At 42.7% G+C, this 19,303-nt stretch overlaps 1 protein-coding gene across 1 annotated transcript in view; it reads right to left on the minus strand.

The window, feature by feature from the left end:
• LOC115580051 (multiple epidermal growth factor-like domains protein 11) overlaps window positions 1–19,303 on the minus strand; it is a 124,718-nt gene that overhangs the window by 100,371 nt on the left and 5,044 nt on the right. Inside the window, exons 2-4 of the mRNA XM_030413885.1 lie at window positions 18,311–18,444; window positions 15,578–15,679; window positions 13,449–13,549 (exon numbers count right to left, since the gene is read on the minus strand). Coding sequence (XP_030269745.1) covers window positions 13,449–13,549; window positions 15,578–15,679; window positions 18,311–18,426 — 319 coding nt within the window. The 5' untranslated portion in view covers window positions 18,427–18,444. The remainder of the gene's footprint in view (window positions 1–13,448; window positions 13,550–15,577; window positions 15,680–18,310; window positions 18,445–19,303) is intronic.

The raw sequence follows: 19,303 nt of genomic DNA on the forward strand, positions 1-19,303 counted from the left end.
CCTCAGCAGAGCAGAAGCACAACGTGGTGACGAGAGAGAAACAGAAATTCAATCAGAAACGTACTCAGCCAACATTTATTCTTGAGATTTGGTTGTTGCTTTACATTCTGCTATATTTGGTAGAAATAATTCTGATGCAGTACATTAAGTTTTTAAGATGACAGATTAAATAAAAAACACACAAATAATGGAGTCAGTGTCATTTGTCATTTCAACCTTCCCCCTCAGAGTCGTCGTATAACGGCTGCACCGTCACAGTGTGATTGTTTGCGGGGTTTCTTATTTCAAAGATGAACAGATTAACATTCGAGTACAAATGGTGAGCGTCTGCTAATATTTATGATTTCACCGACCTTAAAAGGAATCAACTGAACTCATATACGGTGCGATGCAACGCGCCCGTCTGCTGATAGCGTGTGAGGCACTTTATCTACCTCGTACAGCGAACAGATAAAAGCAGCAGTGACATCCTCATTTTCACCTTCAGCTTCTCCAACTGGTGTAATATTTCATCATGACACGACCTTACAGTTGAGAGCTGTCACGCAGTATCTGAAGGCTCCTAACAAACGACTCTATCACGGCGTAATAAACGATGCAGCGCTTTCACACCGCTGCCGTGTCATTATCTTGTTCAGCGATTAGCTCAGAGGCCAGAAGGTGGCTGCTGCGAGGAAGAGGAGGAAGAGGAGGCAAAGTAAAGAGACAAAGAGGAAAAATGAAGAGGATAAAATCAAATAAAGACTGGAGGAAGCAGGGAGAGACAAAAACAAAGACAGAGTGAGCAATAAATACAGAGAAAAGAGTAATGACAGGCACACACACACACACACACACACACACACCTCTATATCACAATTAAGACCTTAAAGTGAATCTGTAAACGTCACTCTTACTGACTTCAAAGAGAAAGACGTTCAAACTTTAAACCCAGTGAAACATCAGAACGACTTTTAATTATATAAACTTTGACTCGTTCACTTCAACTGATGATGTCGTTGCATCATGAAGTCAAGTTTTAGTTTCACGCTCGGCTCTTTCATACTGTATAATGTAATATACTGTATCTGTCTCTCATGTTTTTTATACTTTCAAAAGAAAGAAAAACGACATGAACAGATCCGGATCGCTCAGCTGTCTAAACACGTTCAGTTGTTCGTCCTCTAATCTCGTTGCCGACATGAAAACATCGTCCATTTCTCTCGACTTCGCTCCTCTTCAGCTCTCGTCCTGTGACTTCTGTCTTCTGTATCATATTTGTCATTCACAATTTTCAGCCATTCATCTCATGTTGGTGGCTCTGCCTTCGTACAATCTCTCCTATAATGTCCAACGTTTAATTTACATATACCTCTCCTGAATCTTGCTAGCATAACGTTAGCTATTAGGCTAACAGCCGTCTAAGGTCGGTCCTGTTTACTGAAGTAGTGTGTTTCCATTACATGAGAACCTGATGGGTTGTAGTGATTGTTTCAGCTATCAAACTCTCAGGTGTTGCCGGAAAAACAAGTAAATGTTTCTATATTTTTCTCACAAAACAGGTAAATAATATATGCAAATGTTATTTCTAACAGTTATTGTTTTTTCCCTGGCAGGTGATCATGATATAAGAGGGAATAATTCCCTTCAAGGTGTCTGTAATCAAGAATTAATTTCCTTACATGTCTTCCATTAATGTGCACCTTGTTGGGTGTCATCCTTTATGTATACAGTGCACCACAGTTAGGAACAGTTCACCCAAAAATCTAAATTCAGTCATCAGTTTCATAGTCCACAAAACATTTCATTGCAGCATTCTCCTACACAACTGAAGTAACTTGTTTTAAAACGTGAAAAACAACCCCAACCAAACAACCAATTAAACCCCTTTTAAAGCCAGAAACTTCATTGTAGCCGCAAAGCTTAAAGAGTTAGCAGGCAAATCATCTAAAGTGGGTGCATAAGCTCAACCGTCTCCCCACATTGTAAATATTTTTCTGATTTAAGTTCCTACAAGGATCTGCTGCGAAGCTCCAGAAATGTTGTGTGGACTAAAACTTCACCTGCCTTTCCATCAGCATGCAGGGACGAGACGATGACTGGATGCTTTTATTTGTGTACTTTCAGTCGGTGCGTTATATCCATAAAAGTTAAAATAAGCTCCTCTCTCCCACAGAAAGCACTGCTCCTGAACGCCTCGCCGGTTGTCCCACCTTTAATTCTGTGACTTTGTGACATCACACTACGTCACCATGTCACACATGTGCATGATTTATGCCTCGCGGCTAAGTTTGGTACGTAAGAATTGATTTAGTGCAGCTGCGCTGGTGTCGGCTCAGGCGTGTGTGAGCTGACCAATCAGAGGAGTGTTTGTGTTCAGGAGGAGGGGCCTTAAAGACACAGCATGAGAACACAGGTATGTTTTCAGCATGTCCACCTGTTCTATCAGTAACACAAAAAAAAGCTATGAACCTGAAAATGAGCACAATATGTCTCCCTTCATGGTATAAGAAAATCAAAGTAAAAACAGCTTTATTATCATCTGTGTCGCTAACTCAAAGTGAAGGCTGAACTCTTTGTAACATCCCCTCCAACTCATCCTGTTGGATCACTTGTGTATCGCAGTATAAATACTGCATCATACATCAGGTCGGCACTGTGCCGGGAGAAGACGGGCTGACAGCTCGGAGACTTCAGCTCCTCCATCACAGAGACGCTGCTGCCGTTTTCCAGAGACGTGCACACGAACAAATGAACTCCACTTTAGTGTAAAAACGACACCATCCACCCTTGTACGCAAACTTATACACACCCAACTAATCCTGCATCACACGCACAATCTAGGTGTGTTTTAAGGTGATGGGGTTTCATTTAAAATCAGCACAAAAAGTGAATTGCTGAGTTTTGAAAGTTGCAGGAAGTGTGCGAGCAGGAAGGAGAGTTGGTCCGGTGGAAACAGGAGTTGGACCGGCCGCGGTACAGCTCGATTTTATGGCTCTTCAGCCACGGAGGGGTCGTCCTCTCTAAATTTATAGTGGCAGCGTGTTAACATTTTACAGCTTTTTTTGTGCATTAGGACAGGAATCCTCGCGGCCACATGTTCTTGGCACGGCACACTGAGTAAAGATTTATACTGGTGGAGGAGAGTGTCGGCCTGTAATACTGAGAGCTTTACATTCGCTCAGTAACACAACGGACTCTGAGCGGGACTGCTGCAGCTCACAGAAGGCGTTGTAGTGTGATGAGAACAAGTTTGTGCTTTCATAAAGACAGAAAACGATGATTAAAAGATCTGAACAAGAACTGATCAATATTACAAATAATTGAATCCCTACAGCTTCTTGTAAAAAAGGTTGCCGGTTAGTGTCTCTATGGGATTCAATTACAAGGGTCAGATTCAAGATTCAATACCAGATTGTAATTTCTACCACTGGGAGACTTTCAATAAAAACAACAAAAACAAAAGACGGAGTTTGAAGATGTTGTGAAGCAGCGTGGAAGCTGTTGTCTTCATTGCTCAGTTCAGTATAAATCCATTTACATGTCTCTGGTGGGAATGTTCACAGATGAGAACATGTTTTAAAGTGTTATTTGCGTTATGTCCAGTCACGCTCGGCGACCTCCTCCCCGTCTCTCCTGGAAGTTACAGCGACAGGCGACTAAATCAAACGCAGCGTTACGATGATGTTGCAAAATCTCTCTGATGATGAAATGTTACTGATTATAAGGAAAAAAGAAGACTGGTCACCATTTCTAACGTCTGCACTCTGCACACTGTGACTTCCTACTTTCTGCTGCAACAATGATCCCTCTAACACGGATCTCATTTCAACAAACAAAGTGATGCTGCGTTCACTCATGTCGATGATGAAGGATGATGGTGCAGCTCAGAGTCAAATCGCTCTCTGGTGGATCTCCATCCAGTCTCCTCCCAGCTGCTCTGTAGTGGCTGTTTGTCTCAGTGCTCGGACGAATTAAAATCCTACAGACGTTTAAAACTTCTCACCATCTCACATAACCGCTCCGCAAAATAATCCGCCATTTTTAAAACTTCTTCCTCTTGTCCTGTGGTCGTGTCTCGCTTCTATTATCTGCTTCACTGTCCACCACGACTACCAGAGGAACAAACACAGTGACTGAATGTGTAGTTTCTGGATTCGTCTTTGTGCACCAGTTTAAAAAACACGGTAATGTCGGACCTCACATGCTGGTTACTGCTGTGCTTCACAACGTTGGTTCCTCATAATCCCTCACACTGCCTATTTCACTGAGTTGTCAACAGTTCTGCCAAACAGTAATTCAAATAATTTTCAAAGGCCTGTTGAGGTAAAAGCAGCCAGTCGTTCACAAGACAAACAACAAAGATTACAGTCATGCTGGAATAAAATAACAGCACCACGTATTTTCAGGTTTCTTTCTCCGACTCCTGAGATTGGTCCTGAATATAATTGATGATAACCTGCATCTTAAAACTGGTTTCTACCCAACATCAAATTTATAAAGACAAAGGGACAAGGAAGCTAACCACGACCACAGAAGAGAGCGACACAACCACATCGCAGGGCGACACCACAGTATTGCCGTTAGCGCGAATTATTTTAGCCGCGATAGTCGTGAAGTGTAAATGTTATGCTGTGACAGCAACCACAGCAGAGGACAGTCGTTTCTCACTGAGGGTCGGGGGTCACTCCTGCAATCAGAACAGCCTGAACTTCATAATGAGGCACAAAGCTAACAGGATTAGCAGTTTGCTGAGAGATCTTTTTGTAGAGAGAGCGAGAGAGAGAGGGAGAGAGAAAATCATCTTGCAAACACAGGCCCAGATTTTAATAAGAGAGCCACCGACACATGCTCCTGTAATCCTGCAGGAGAGCTGATAAATCATTAAACGGGCGCCAAATCCTTTCATCCTGTAGATCGGAGCAGGAACAGCTACGAGGAGGATTACATCAGCGACGAGGACAAAAAGATTAATAGATATCTAATTAAATAATCGCTACCTAATTCCAGCTATTGTCTCGGCATGCTGAAGCAGACTTCAGTGCCCTTGAGTCTCTCGATCGGCTGCTGCAGGACGGATGAGAGCGGCGGCAGAACGAGCAGCGCTGGGACCGACTGGAAGTGCACACCTGACATCTTTCTCCAGAGTCTGATCCCCGCGTAAATCTGCCGACCGGCCGGTCAGAACATCCCGGGGCGACGGGGGGACATGAGATGACAAAATGTTCTGTACAGAGGAAGAAGTTTGAATATTTCTGCTCTTGTTCTCTGGATGGAACATGATGTTCACAAGTTTTTCACTTTACAAAATCATTTTTAACAAGTGACCAAGAAAACGTATCTTTAAATTCAGGTCGTAGCCAAATATGTATAAATTATTCACGTATATAAAAAAAAAGATTACACTCTCCACTCGGATATGTGCAGCATTCAAATTTCTGCAGCCGTGAGTACAATCACCAGTTCTTCTCTGTCAATCAAATAATGGAAATAATCACTCAGAAATCAGAAGTTAACGAGAGAAACTCCACAAAACTGCTGATTTTGTTTCAATTCTCGGATTCAAACTTTTTCTACACTATTCACTATTCTTCACTTCAGAGGATTTAGGAGGATTTCTATCTTGAATCACCAGAAACTAAGACTTGTCACCTTGGAATGAGTCTTATCTCCACAGACAGCCATGTTGCACCGCCATGTTGCACCGCCACGTTGCACAGCCATGTTGCACCGCCACGTTGCACCGCCACGTTACACCGCCATGTTGCACCACCACGTTGCACAGCCATGTTGCACCGCCACGTTGCACCGCCACGTTGCACCGCCACGTTGCACCGCCATGTTGCACCGCCATGTTTCTGCAGCAGCAGAGTGAACAAACCAAACACTGGCTCCAGAGAGACTTTCATGTCTTGTGTAGCAGCCAACCAGTAGCAGTGCCGTCACGTTTACATTAGATTCTTTGGCGAGCAGTGACTTTTTCTTACGTACCAGCGTTTCTCACCTGAGTTTACCTGATTGATCTACGTCAAAATGGCTGCTGTGAAAAATTTCTACTGCAAACAAGGTCGACTCTCCATGGAGATGAAAGAAAAGCTCTGTAATAATCAGTGACATCATCAGAATGTAAAGTCTGTGGGCTGAGCGGGAGGTTGTGGGCGGGGCCAGCAGGGGAAACCCTATTTTGCATATTCAATGAGCTGCATAACCAGGAAGTAAACGTGCAAGAGAGAACTTTTCTTTAAGCGAGCAGCTCTCATTGGTCTGAACTTGCACCATATTCTCATCTGGTTTCTGGTTAGCTATTTTCTAATCTGCACCAAAACCAGCACCAGAACACAACATATGCTGGTCTTGCTGGTCACCAGCATATGTTGTGTTCTGGTGCTGGTTTTGGTGCTGGTCTGTGCTGGTTCTTCCATCAGGGCAGACGTACAGTGATAACGGAGGTGTTTGCACAGACACACACAGTATCACTGATGATATTGAAAGTGGGTCTTGTGTGATCTGTGAACAAAGTGAACACAAAATGTCCAACAGAGCTTTTCAAACTTTTTCCTCACAGACACTTGAACCCAATATTTATCTCTATCTGGACCTCCTCCAGGTTTTAAAGTGAAATCACGCAATGTTGGCCAACTCGGGCCTGGACCGCTGACAGTTACTCAGCTCAGACTGACCAGCTGTGGTTTCATGGTCAATATCTCATCAATCCAACTGAATTTAAGATGATTAGAGATTCCAACCTAACTGTTTAGTTAGACGCTTAATAAAGTGATCTGATGATATTTGTGTTTACATGCTGTAAATCATTTAATCAGAATATTATTTAACCGACACACGAGGTCCGTCCCTCTGTGAAGCATCTAATCTGCTGGATATTTAACAGATGAAGTTAATGTTTCTTTTCCAACTTAAGGGAGAAAATTTCAAGATGGACCCACATCCAGTCCTTGGAGTAATATTCCTGTTTCTGGTTTGGTTGATTTGAAAGATGCCACAGACCTTACGTCACTGTTATGTTGCTGTTTCAGCTGATTTCACCATTAACATTACATTTATTGAGTTTAATTGACACTAAAAATGTCCTGTTCTACAAACACAGTAAGCGGTAACGGATATTGGCTTCGTCTTTGTCGTCCGTGGAGAAAAACACCAGACTCCCTTGAAAAATCACTCAATTTTGTAAGTTGTTGAGTTAGGACACACTTTATAAATGTTGTGAAACGCCGTCTCTGACAAATTGTAAAGCATTTCAGCCTTTTTGTAAATTCGGCAAATGTTTCACATTGATTTCTCTGCTTCTTCCTGTTAAAAACATTGTGTGTGTTTACTTTCATATCGAGCAGTGGAGTGAGATCCGATCATGGTCAACTGATGTTGACATGCATGTTAATACTTCTATTTCTAATGCAGTAACAGTTTCGACCCTTTCTGTTCACCTGCAGATAAAATTTTAATCCTGACAGAAGCTTCCAGTCCAGAAACAATGTCAGCGGAGAGGAGAAGAGGCCTGGTCTTTATATTATCTCATGCTGCTATACCTTCCTTGATCCAGCAAAAGAAATCAATTATCCACCCTAGATGGTAAATTCTATACGGCAGCCTCGCTTTTTCTCATTGAAGAGGGGAAGCTGAATGGTTCTGCCTGCAGGGGCGGGGAGGGTAAAGAGGAGCGTATTGTGTGCCTTTATTCAACATCTGCTTGTAAACAACTTTATTAGATTCTCCCGGCGGACCCAGACAAATACCCCTCGCCTCTATTGTGTGATGCTGCCTCCACACACACACACACACACACACACACACACACACATGCAGCCTGCGCTCCCGTTGGCTGAGTAGTTTGATTGCCGGAAGCTAATTCTTCAATGTTAACTAGGAGGAGACGCCGGCCGGGTCCGCTAACGTTAACGGCCTCGGACAGGTCTTTTGTTGTGGGGCACACGCAGCCGGAGCTAATTGAAAGGCCCCCCCCCCCGACAGAGAACGAAGGAGGGGGCAGGGCTGCTAATTTGATTAGAGGGCTTTCCTCTGTCTGTTTGTGAGCTCTGTTTTTAATTTCCTGTTTGTCTGCAGATCTTAAATAAACATCATCATGTGCAGGGTGAAGTGTCTGTTCCCTCTTGTCGCTTCTGGACTTTGAATTTTTTGGTGAGCACCCGAAATTGAACACATCTTTTGTTGAGGTTCTCTGTCTCGCAGGCGGAGGATACCTTTTGTTATTTTTCATCAGTGCCTGAGGCCATTTTCTCTCTTGTCAGGATAAATCCTCCCTCAGTTGTCCCCCTTTTTCATTCTCGCTCCAACTCTGTCCTCTTTTTTCATTCTTCTCTTGGATCCTGAATGCCGTTCGTGTCGCCTCTCCAGCCGCTGAACCCGAGCAGCGTGGCCGTCTGTGACCTCGTCACCCATCAACCTGCTTCATCTGTTACCCTCGTCTCCTCTCTGTCCTCCTCCATCCACTGTAACCTCAGCAAATCTCATATAAATCACTGTTCGAATGTGACTTTTATCGCATCTCAAAACAGGAAAAAAAATGTTTCTATTATTCAAGTTAATGCTGTTTCCTTTTTCCTGTTTATGTGACAATAAGGTAGAATAACTCTTGTTCTCCAGTTGAGTTTTGGCAAGAAGGAATTGCCTCTGCCACTGCACAATCAAAACAGTTTTCAAAAATGGGGTTCCCCGGTTTGCAAAGGACCCCCAGAAAGCTAGAAACAGCTCCAAGCACTGTGAGATTTTTCTGTAGATGGTTTCTAACTCTGTAGTGACAGTGCTGAAGCTCTGAGTTGGAAGCATAGACATAATGGTCGTAAAGCCAATCAGTAACATCTACAGGTCGAGTCCACAGAGAAGACACCTGCTCGCTGTGTCTGCCTCAATGAAAACACACCTGCCACCGGGCCTGACATCTATTCTGGGGGGGAAACCCTGCAGTACGATTCAAAGACCTATTAGGAGGGGTGATAGTTTAATCTACTGCAGAGCCGTTATCTGAATACAGAGTAAATCCAGCACACACTTTAATTCAGCTGGAACTTGAATGGCACACAGCCATCTAAAGTCCATTTGGAGCTAATCATAGTGGAAAATGTTACTTGTGCTTTGTTAAATGGATATTCTGGTGTAAATTTAATCCATGGTCTAAATCACCGTGAAACTGTGTTAGACTCCCTCTCGAGGGATCAAGTTAGCAGACCGCTAATTTACGGAGTTTTATCAACCTCAGAAACGACCGCACGACAACAATACACTGCAGTAAATGGATCCAAATATAAACCGCCACCAAAAAGCCACAAATAATGCTCAGAACAGCACCAAACTTCAGCAACAGTACAAATAGGGTCTCAGCACATAGTCCGGGGCATCTAACCTCCGCTAGCTTAGCTGGATTTCTATTGTGAAGCTAAAAACAGATTTCAACTCTCCTCCATCAGCTTCCGGGTCGGGGAAGTCCCGACGCGACGATTACCGAGTGCGGTTAGAAACGCTCAATTCCGTTCTTTTCCCTGTCCGCTCTCGATAATAACTGTTATAAACTGGCAGGTGAGACACATATGAACTTTGATTGCTTTTCCATGGAGTCATAATCATACATTTTCATCCATGAGCCGCGGAACTCTACTGCACTCGGTAATCGACTCGTCGGGACTTCCCGTCAACAGGAAGCTGCTGCAGAAGAGTGGTAAATTTAGTCAGCTTTTCAGTAGAAATCCAGCTAAGCTAGCGGAGGTTAGATGCCCCGGACTATGTGCTGAGACCCTATTTGTACTGTTGCTGAAGTTTGGTGCTGTTCTGAGCATTATTTGTGGCTTTTTGGTGGCGGTTTATATTTGGATCCATTTACTGCAGTGTATTGTTGTCGTGCGGTCGTTTCTGAGGTTGATAAAACTCCGTAAATTAGCGGTCTGCTAACTTGATCTCTCGAGAGGGAGTCTAACACAGTTTCACGGTGTGTTAGACCATGGATTAAACTTACACCGGAATATCCCTTTAATAACCTCTCGTGTTACAGAATGGAAACCGACACAGAGGCAGGATCGGCACGACTCGATGAACCGTTTGAATAATCTGAAGGAACGACGGCGAGAGTTTGAAAGACTCTGAGAGACTTTGTAAGATGTGATGAGATAAATAAGAGTGCGTGCTGCGTGTGCTTCTCCAACAATTAAGAAGCGAAGCTGAAGGCTGGTTTACACTCAACTAAAGAGTGGCATGTATGTGTGGTATCAGCTCTGAGTGAACATCTGTCGTCTCAGCTGCTCCGTCTAATTGTCTGGTGTTCAGTTTGATGTGAGACTCGTGTTTTTCTTTGGCTGGAAAAAGAGCTTCAAAAACCGGAGCAGCTACACAGAGAAACACTGGTGTTTTATCTCACTAACCAACAAAAACAGACCCATCTCACACATCAGGGAATGAAGCCCAACACATCTGCTGATAAGGTGACGAATATCAAAAAGATGCGCTTCGTCTCTTCTATTAAAAATAAAAGCCTGAGCCTGATTTGCTCCGTAAAGTAAATCACCCAGAAAGACGCTGATCAAACAACACATCCTCAGATTGTTTCTTAAAAGATATCTGACAACATTTAGCCCCATATTAGACGTTTTGTGCAGCTTTTTATCCCTTCTGTTTGTGTTGATTTCAAAGCCGTGCGCTGGTAAAACTTGAAGTAGAGACGGATCCACAGAGGCAGATTGATCCATCTTTGACATCCCTAACAGCAGATATAGATAACTGTCTGACGAGTGAGGAGATAACGACTGAGATTGAATCGCTGTTCCACGAGCTGCACTGCAATTTTAACAAGGCTGCGTTCTCTGTGTGTATCGAGTGGAAAAAAGTTTGAAAATAACAATGCAGATGACAGGAAAATGACTTTGTTTGTTGCTCAGACGATATGAAGGGAACACTTTCCCCCCGCGGTGGGAATATTTCAAAATCCGTCTGAATCCTGGAGATAGCGCGGTCTGATAGGAAACGACGGCGTTGGTATGTTTTTATTGCCATTTGATCAAACGCAGCGTGCATTTGCAGCATTTTAAGAGCGCCCTGACTCCACGAGATGAGAGCAGCGTCTGATTTAACTCTGTGTGCAAAAAAGTCAAACTGCTGTTCAGTCAGAATGAGAACTCGGCCGTTCATCTGGTCTTTACGTCGTTTGTTGTTTCAGACGCTCGCAGCTCAGATCTGCGTTTCTGTCCTGTTACTCAGCAGAAGCTCGGAGGCTTCCAGCTGCAGAGAATCAAGTATTTAACAAGACTATTATATCAAATAAAGTCTTCATGAGACACATTTGTTATATGCTGCTGATTAAATTTGGATTATTACTTTCTATGGACGTCTATAAAACGAGACATTGCAGTTCTTCAGGTTTACAACTTATTAAACTTTGACTTCTGAGGATGTTACATCTGACCGGCTGGTCGGGGTGTGACTGCACACCTCTGACTCAGGTGTTTCTCTGCTGCTCCAAAAGGATGAAACAATAAAAAACTGCACTGAACAATGATTTTTTTAAATCAGGAACGGGTCGGTGACAAGTTTACTGACACGTCGCTTGGACATCACAACTGAAGTGACACCTTTAACCTTAGGGCGTTTTCACACTTATAGTTTGTTTGCTCTGGTCTGAATCAGGGACCAACTTGTTACGATGTTGCATGTTGCCTCGAGTTTGGTTTGTGTTCACACAGCAGCATTTACAAGCAGACCAAAATGTGTGATGCGCGAGGAAACTGCTCTCTGATCTGAATTTCGAACCGAGCACCGAGCAGACAGGAAGTCAAGCACTGAAACAACAACAATATGTCATCTGGTTACTTTTCAAAATAAAACACTCTGTGTTGACAACAGCACACAAATCTCAAAAAAGAGACAAACACAAGCTCTTCTTCTGATCCTTCGGTCGAGAACACTTCCTGTTGTTGTTTTTATAACAGACCTGTAACTGCAGTCGTGAGTGATCATGTGATTACCGCGGGAACTCTTCGGCCTCGTGACGCCAGCTGTCTACCGTACTGCGCCGTGTCTGACTCAAAACGCAACTGGTGGCGGTTACTGGACGGCGGAGCAAAACACCTGACCGGGCCGTAACAGCGGACACGTATCCAGTGGAAATTCGGGGTTAAGCACTGATGCTTCCTGCAGTTGGGTCGGATCGAGGTTGGATCATGTTCTCACCACAAACGAACTGTACCAGAGTTTTGTTTGGAACCGGACCGAGACCACCTCTTCAACAAGGTCTCGGTCCGGTTGTTTTGGTCCGCACCCGAGTGCGATTGATGTGTTCACACCTTCCCAAACGAACTGCACCAAGGGGGTAAACGCTCCAGGGTTTAATTCAACTGAACTAAACAAGGCAGGTGTGAAAACGCCCTTAATTTCAAGATCGCAAGACATCTTGTTTCAACAGCGACAAAGAAGCAGTTAGCGGTCGAGCCAGACAGGAAGTCAGGCGCCGGAACGCCATAGTGCATCCGGTTAACCTCCAAAATAAAAGATCTGGTGCCGACCCGAGCTCTACAGCACAACAAAGTCGGATAAATCAACAATAAACACAATTAAAACAGACAAATAACTAAATGATTTAACTACTGAGCCATGTTAGAAGAGCAAAACAGTCCAGGTGGGATATGAAGTCGTGTGGAGGAAGGAACAAAACAGCTGTCAGGTAACAGTGACGTGCACGGTGGATTCAAGGAGTTCACAAATATGTCTTGGCTAGTGGTCATAGTTGAAACTGATCTGACTTTAACATCTCTAACAGCAGATATAGATAACTGTCTGACGATAACGACTGAGATTGTTCCATGAGACACTCTGCAGTTTTAATAAGGCTGCGTGCTCGAGTGGCAAAAAAGTTTGAAAAAACAACAACGCAGATGACGAGAAAATGACTTTGTCTGGATGCTCGTGTTGTTGAGTGACCGAATTCTCGACCACTCGCTGGCTGAGGGCGTTCAGGCCGTTTGGGGGCGAATAAACACAAAAGATTTGAGACTTTTTTTTACAAACCTGATTCTGAAAAAAGTCTGGCCGCGGTGTGAAAGATTAATTAAACAGAGTGTGACAATTTGGCTCAAGCACTCTGTCTTCACTGGAATCACTTTTACTGATTATCGTGTTTTGGTTCTGAAGCTTCTGAGTTCACGAGTTCAGCTGCAGAGCTGCTCGTAGCTGGTTTGGTTCTGATACATCACAAGACTCTCAGTGAAACCTCGCCGCTGTTCGCCCTCCTGGTTCGAGTGTGTTCACAGTGAGAGAGCAGATAATTACAGACTTTCCTCTGTAATCTGCCCCCCGATGCAGCTTCATGTTGTCGAGCAAAGAAACAAGAAGCAGAGATTTCACAGAGCTGCTAAACGATCTTCTCTGTTCCTCCTTTATAGTTGAATCTCCGTCGAGCTGAATTCAGATTCAATCAATCAATCAATCAATCAATCAATCAATGAGAGTCGACTTACGAACACACAGGTTTCCACTCTCGTAGAAGCCGGGGCAGCACTGAGAGCGCCGCCGGTACATCGTCCTCACGCCTCTCCTGTACGCCGTCTTGTAGCTGATCCTGCACACACACACACACACACACACACACACACACACACACACACACACACACACACACACTTGATCAGTTTATGTGACAGCATCATAAAAACTAAACACCACCGTCACTTTGTTTGCCTTTGAAAAACGTTAAAGTAAAACACACGTCTCACGTTAACTCAGTATTGACGATTTGTCCTTTTTCTTTATATCGACATATATTTTCTTCAGACCTTCTGGCACCAAAACATTTGCTGAAAACTTTCAGGCAACGCGTCGTGTTTCTGCTGCTGCTGCTGAGAACGATGCTCGATAAAAACAAACTGAAAGTGTGCTCACAGCAGCTCTGCACTTCTTAAAGACGAGCAACACTTAAACGTTTTAGGGAGTTTCTCCCACTCATTCAAGGACGCTGATGTTGTCTGACATTTCATCTTAAGATCAATGACTCAGCTCTTAGCTGGAGGAGCTAAACTGGTGGCTATAAAGCTTAATGTGGTCATTAAAGCCCAAACGCCGACGGTCGCTCATCGAAATGACCACATCAGGCGGAGCAGGAGTGCCGGCGTCGGGTCGTAGACGCGAGTGACGACTGCCTCCGGGCCGCAGCAACAATCCGACACACAGTGCGAGACGTGCAGAGTTTAAAATACTGTTTGTAAGATGAGAACTGACACAAACGGTCGACCGCGTATCTACAGTCCACACTCCTGCTGAAACAACTCCGCTTTTAAAAGCTTTATTTATTCTGGAGTCTCAGTTTTATGTACATAAACGTTCAGTCACACAGCAGCCACCGAACGACAGAGTGTAACTAAGTAAATGTACTTAAGTACTGAACATACATGTATGAACGAGCTACTTACTCGAGTATCTGCATTTTCTGCTGCTTTATATTTCCACTCCGTCACGTTTTGGAGGCACTTTGTTGTACATTTATGTGATTGCTTTGATTATTAGTTACTTTTGCGGATTACATGCTGCATCAGAGCTGAAGAAGAATGTTTTTAAATTTATTTATTTTATATTTGCAATCAGATTTAAAACAAAAAACACTGAATCTGTTGTAAACAGTACAAACAGATACATGTAAATATGTGTGTCATTTACTTTTAGTTGTATTTTTTAAACTTAAGTATATTTAATATCAGATATTTTAAGACTTTTACACGAGTATGACTTTTGGGTATATTTACAAAGTAAACAGTTAAGCCTTTACTAAGATCTTGTGTACAGTATATACATAAATATACATATATTTAACATTAAATACTTTAAGTATTTCTCATATAAGTGACTTTAATTTTACCACAGTAACATTACAACAAATTTAAGGAGTCACAAATATCACTAAAGATATTCGTGTGTTATTTATTTATTCTCTCAGAGGACAAAATGTGTTTTAACATAAACTTCCAAATTCCAAAACAAAACAAACTTCAAATTATTTTCGCAGACGGAATGAAAACTTGATCTGAAGCAATCTGATTTTTTTCTTACGTAAGCCGATTATCAGACACACGGAGCCGAACACTCTGCTGATGTTCTCAGTTTTATATCACAGACAAATTAAAGATATTAGAATTTTGGGCTGTTGCACGAAAATACAACAATTTAAATCCGTCACCTTCAGGTTTTGAGAAACAGCGACGGGTGTTTTTCTACACTTTTTGATGTTCTGTCAGCAGCTCGGATGTGAAAAAGGTTACACAGCTGAAGTTTCCTGGATTTTGGCTCGGAGACAGATTTACATTTTAAAGCCACAACAGGACTCTAATGTGCAAATTATGACAGATTGGCTTTTTTCTTCAGAAATAAATCCAGCTCTCCTTTTTGTTCTGGAGGAAGGAAATTGGTTTTCAATCGACTTTTCGTGCAGTGTTGGATTATAGACGCATCTTTAAAACCGTTATTGGAAAAATGACCAACATATGTCACACATGCTGCCTTCAAACCCTGATCTTTGGTTCTTCAGGCGCCTCGTGTGAGGACTGATGTGAGAAAGATAATAGATAATATATAATAATAAGTGATGATGTGTTCGTACCTGTGTCTGGTGCATTTGAACCAGTTGAGGATGTCGGTGCAGCGGGTGTAGTAGACCTGGTCGAACGGATGAGCGTAGGACTCCTGCACCGTCACCGCGTAGCTGAAAGGACAGAAGACACGATCGCAGATTAACAGATGTCGAGAAAAGTGAGTTAAATGTTTCTGGCATCAGATATTCAAGGACTCTTCCAGTAACTGTCGAGGCTCTGGTTAAATCTGAAACTTAAAATGAGACGACAGCGAAGCAGAAGAGATTTTTATTACATTTAATATATGTCCCTGGAATTTCCCCTCTGGAGGATCAATAAAGAGTAAAGTAATGTTTTATATTAGTCTCCCTGTAACAAGCGATAGTAAAGAGGTAATAAGGGCCCAGATCAGTTATTACAGGTGCTTATTAACATGAATAAGACTATATACATGTTGATTATAGCATAATAAACAGGATTACTGATGAGATTGTGAGACATTTTAACACTTAAACTAAATGTGTTAGATGTTTATTCTGCATAAGAACATTTTAAATGAACCAAAGTTTCTCTGTTGACTTCAACTAACTCACCTTTTACATTGCTGCTAACATTTATTAAAGGGATATTCTGGTGTAAGTTTAATCCATGGTCTAAATCACCGTGAAACTGTGTTAGACTCCCTCTGGAGAGATCAAGTTTGCAGACCGCTAATTTACGGAGTTTTATCAACCTCAGAAACGACCGCACGACAACAATACACTGCAGTAAATGGATCCAAATATAAACCGCCACCAAAAAGCCACAAATAATGCTCAGAACAGCACCAAACTTCAGCAACAGTACAAATAGGGTCTCAGCACATAGTCCGGGGCATCTAACCTCCGCTAGCTTAGCTGGATTTCTACTGAAAAGCTGACTAAATTTACCACTCTTCTGCAGCAGCTTCCTGTTGACGGGAAGTCCCGACGAGTCGATTACCGAGTGCAGTAGAGTTCCGCGGCTCATGGATGAAAATGTATGATTATGACTCCATGGAAAAGCAATCAAAGTTCATATGTGTCTTACCTGCCAGTTTATAACAGTTATTATCGAGAGCGGACAGGGAAAAGAACGGAATTGAGCATTTCTAACCGCACTCGGTAATCGTCGCGTCGGGACTTCCCCGACCCGGAAGCTGATGGAGGAGAGTTGAAATCTGTTTTTAGCTTCACAATAGAAATCCAGCTAAGCTAGCGGAGGTTAGATGCCCCGGACTATGTGCTGAGACCCTATTTGTACTGTTGCTGAAGTTTGGTGCTGTTCTGAGCATTATTTGTGGCTTTTTGGTGGCGGTTTATATTTGGATCCATTTACTGCAGTGTATTGTTGTCGTGCGATCGTTTCTGAGGTTGATAAAACTCCGTAAATTAGCGGTCTGCTAACTTGATCCCTCGAGAGGGAGTCTAACACAGTTTCACAGTGATTTAGACCATGGATTAAACTTACACCGGAATATCCCTTTAAGGTTTAATGTTTCTTTATTAACATTAATACAAACTTCAGTGTAATCTAACAATAAACATGTTTATAACACTTTTATTCGAACTTAAATAGTCTTTTAATGTTAATAAAGCCCTTATAAGGACTTATTGAAGCTTTATTATGTGTTTGACAAGGAACTTAAAGGATAAGTTCACCCAAAAAATGAACATTCAGTCATCATCTCGTCCTCTCATGCTGATGGAAAGTCAGGTCATGTCTCCAGAAGCCTCGAGATCTCAACCTGATAAAAAATAAGTTATTTACAGCCTTTTTAAAGCAGAAATCTTCCCTGCAGCTGCTGAGCTAAAAGCGTTAGCCCTTCTGAAGAAGGTGCATGAGCTCGACCGCATGTCGAGGCTGTAAATAATGTCGTGTCAAATCAGTTTGGGATCTCGAGGCTTCTGGAGACTCTAAGATCACACCGGATGATTTGTGGACTGTGAAACATCACCTGTCTGTCCGTCAGAGCTGAAGAGAGGAGATGATGACATGTTTTATGTAAAGCGTTACAAAGCAGAGTCTGATATTTCATTATCTTAAAAGCTTACGGACAAAGATCTAACTTCCTTTTTTTTTATTAATGTCATCTAGTCAATAACATTTCCTCCCAAAAAAGATCATCGGGATGTGAAGTATTGATCCCAGAATAGAGACTCTGTGTCCTTGTGGAGCTATTTGTTCAATCTGAGAAATGTTTAAAAGCCTTCGACTCGCTCACAGAGCTCTCAAGGCTTCAAGTCTATTTTCCAAAAAACCATTCAGGACTTTCTGGAGTCCCGACATAACCCGACTTTTGATTTCCGCCATTCTGTGCTGAAAAACATCCCGACAATGAGAGTTTGGTGAGTAAAGGTTATTGAACTGAGTCTAACCTTTAGCATGAAGTGAAAACTGTAACAGTCGTCGGAGGTAATATCCATTTCCACAATTCCTCCTGATTACACCGAGGGATTATCGATCAGAGCACCTGCACTCTGTGTCGCTCGCATCAGAAATGACATTGTGCTTTTACTCAGCGCAGCACTGAGTGGTGAGACCACTCAAGCAGTCACATTACCATCGCTCTGGATTTATGGCCCCAGTACGTCCCCAGGAGTAAACCTCCCTTCCCTTTCTGCTTTTGATTATTGGCAAACCCTCGGTCCTGATTTGTGGCGGGGAGTCCATAAGTTCTCTGCAGCGTTTGGAGAGGGGTGTTATTTCACTTTGAATACTGGAGATTTTGGGGGGAAACTGACCTCTCCCAGTGGCTGCACACGTTGGGGTCGTCCGGGTTGAGCGTCGACGCCGGCGCCATCAAACCCAGCAGGATGAGCCACAGCAGGGATTGGGGGGAAACCCCACCGGCCCCCATCGTCCTCGTCCCTCCGTCCTGGGAGAAGCAGAGAGACACAGAGAGGAAGATTTCACCTTCAAACGCTGCAGAGTTGTGTACCTGAATTATACCATGACTGCTATTACTTAAATAAAATCAACAAAACAGAAAACAGAGTGAGAACAAAACATGAGGGCGGCATTTAGCAGAACCACAATTTAGAAATACTCTGAAACGAGTAAAAGTACAAAAGTATTGGCATTAAAAAACACTTTGAGCATTAAAAATAAAACTTTTTAGTTCAGAAAATGATAAATGTCTAAATCTGTTCATCACTTAAGACTGAAGCTGGTAAAGGTGGTTTAACTACTTGATATAGTTTCTCTGCTGGAGCTTGTGAATTTCTCAATACAGCTTTACAGTTCAATACTTATATAATCTATAATATCACATCACAATTTATTTGGTGATTATATTTTGTGTTATTAAAACGAAATCTGCAGAGTGATGTTGTAAATACATGTATTGAAATAAAAAGTACAACATTTGCCTCTGAATCATTGTGCAGCTACAAAGTAGCAGAAAATGCTCAAATACTCGAGTTAAAGTACCTTGAAATTGTACTTAGATTACTTTTCACCACCTGGTGAAGTTAAACTGTCTCCACCTCGACCAGCAGCAACAGCAAAATGTTCATTACACATCAATAATTCACTGTTAACAATCTGATCATGTCTGTATGGACTCCTCTGCAAATACAAATACTTTTAATACTCTTTAAGTAAAGTATCCGAGTACTTCTTTCATGGGTTGTGTCACTGTGCTGCTCGTTATGCAACAGCAGTGAGAAGGAAACCTGTTTCCAGAGAAGTGCAGGCGGCGGATGAAGCAGGAGACGTGACGTTCAGTCTCAGTC

This window comes from Sparus aurata, chromosome 4, assembly GCF_900880675.1.
Source record: "Sparus aurata chromosome 4, fSpaAur1.1, whole genome shotgun sequence".
In the NCBI taxonomy this organism is placed as follows: domain Eukaryota; kingdom Metazoa; phylum Chordata; class Actinopteri; order Spariformes; family Sparidae; genus Sparus; species Sparus aurata.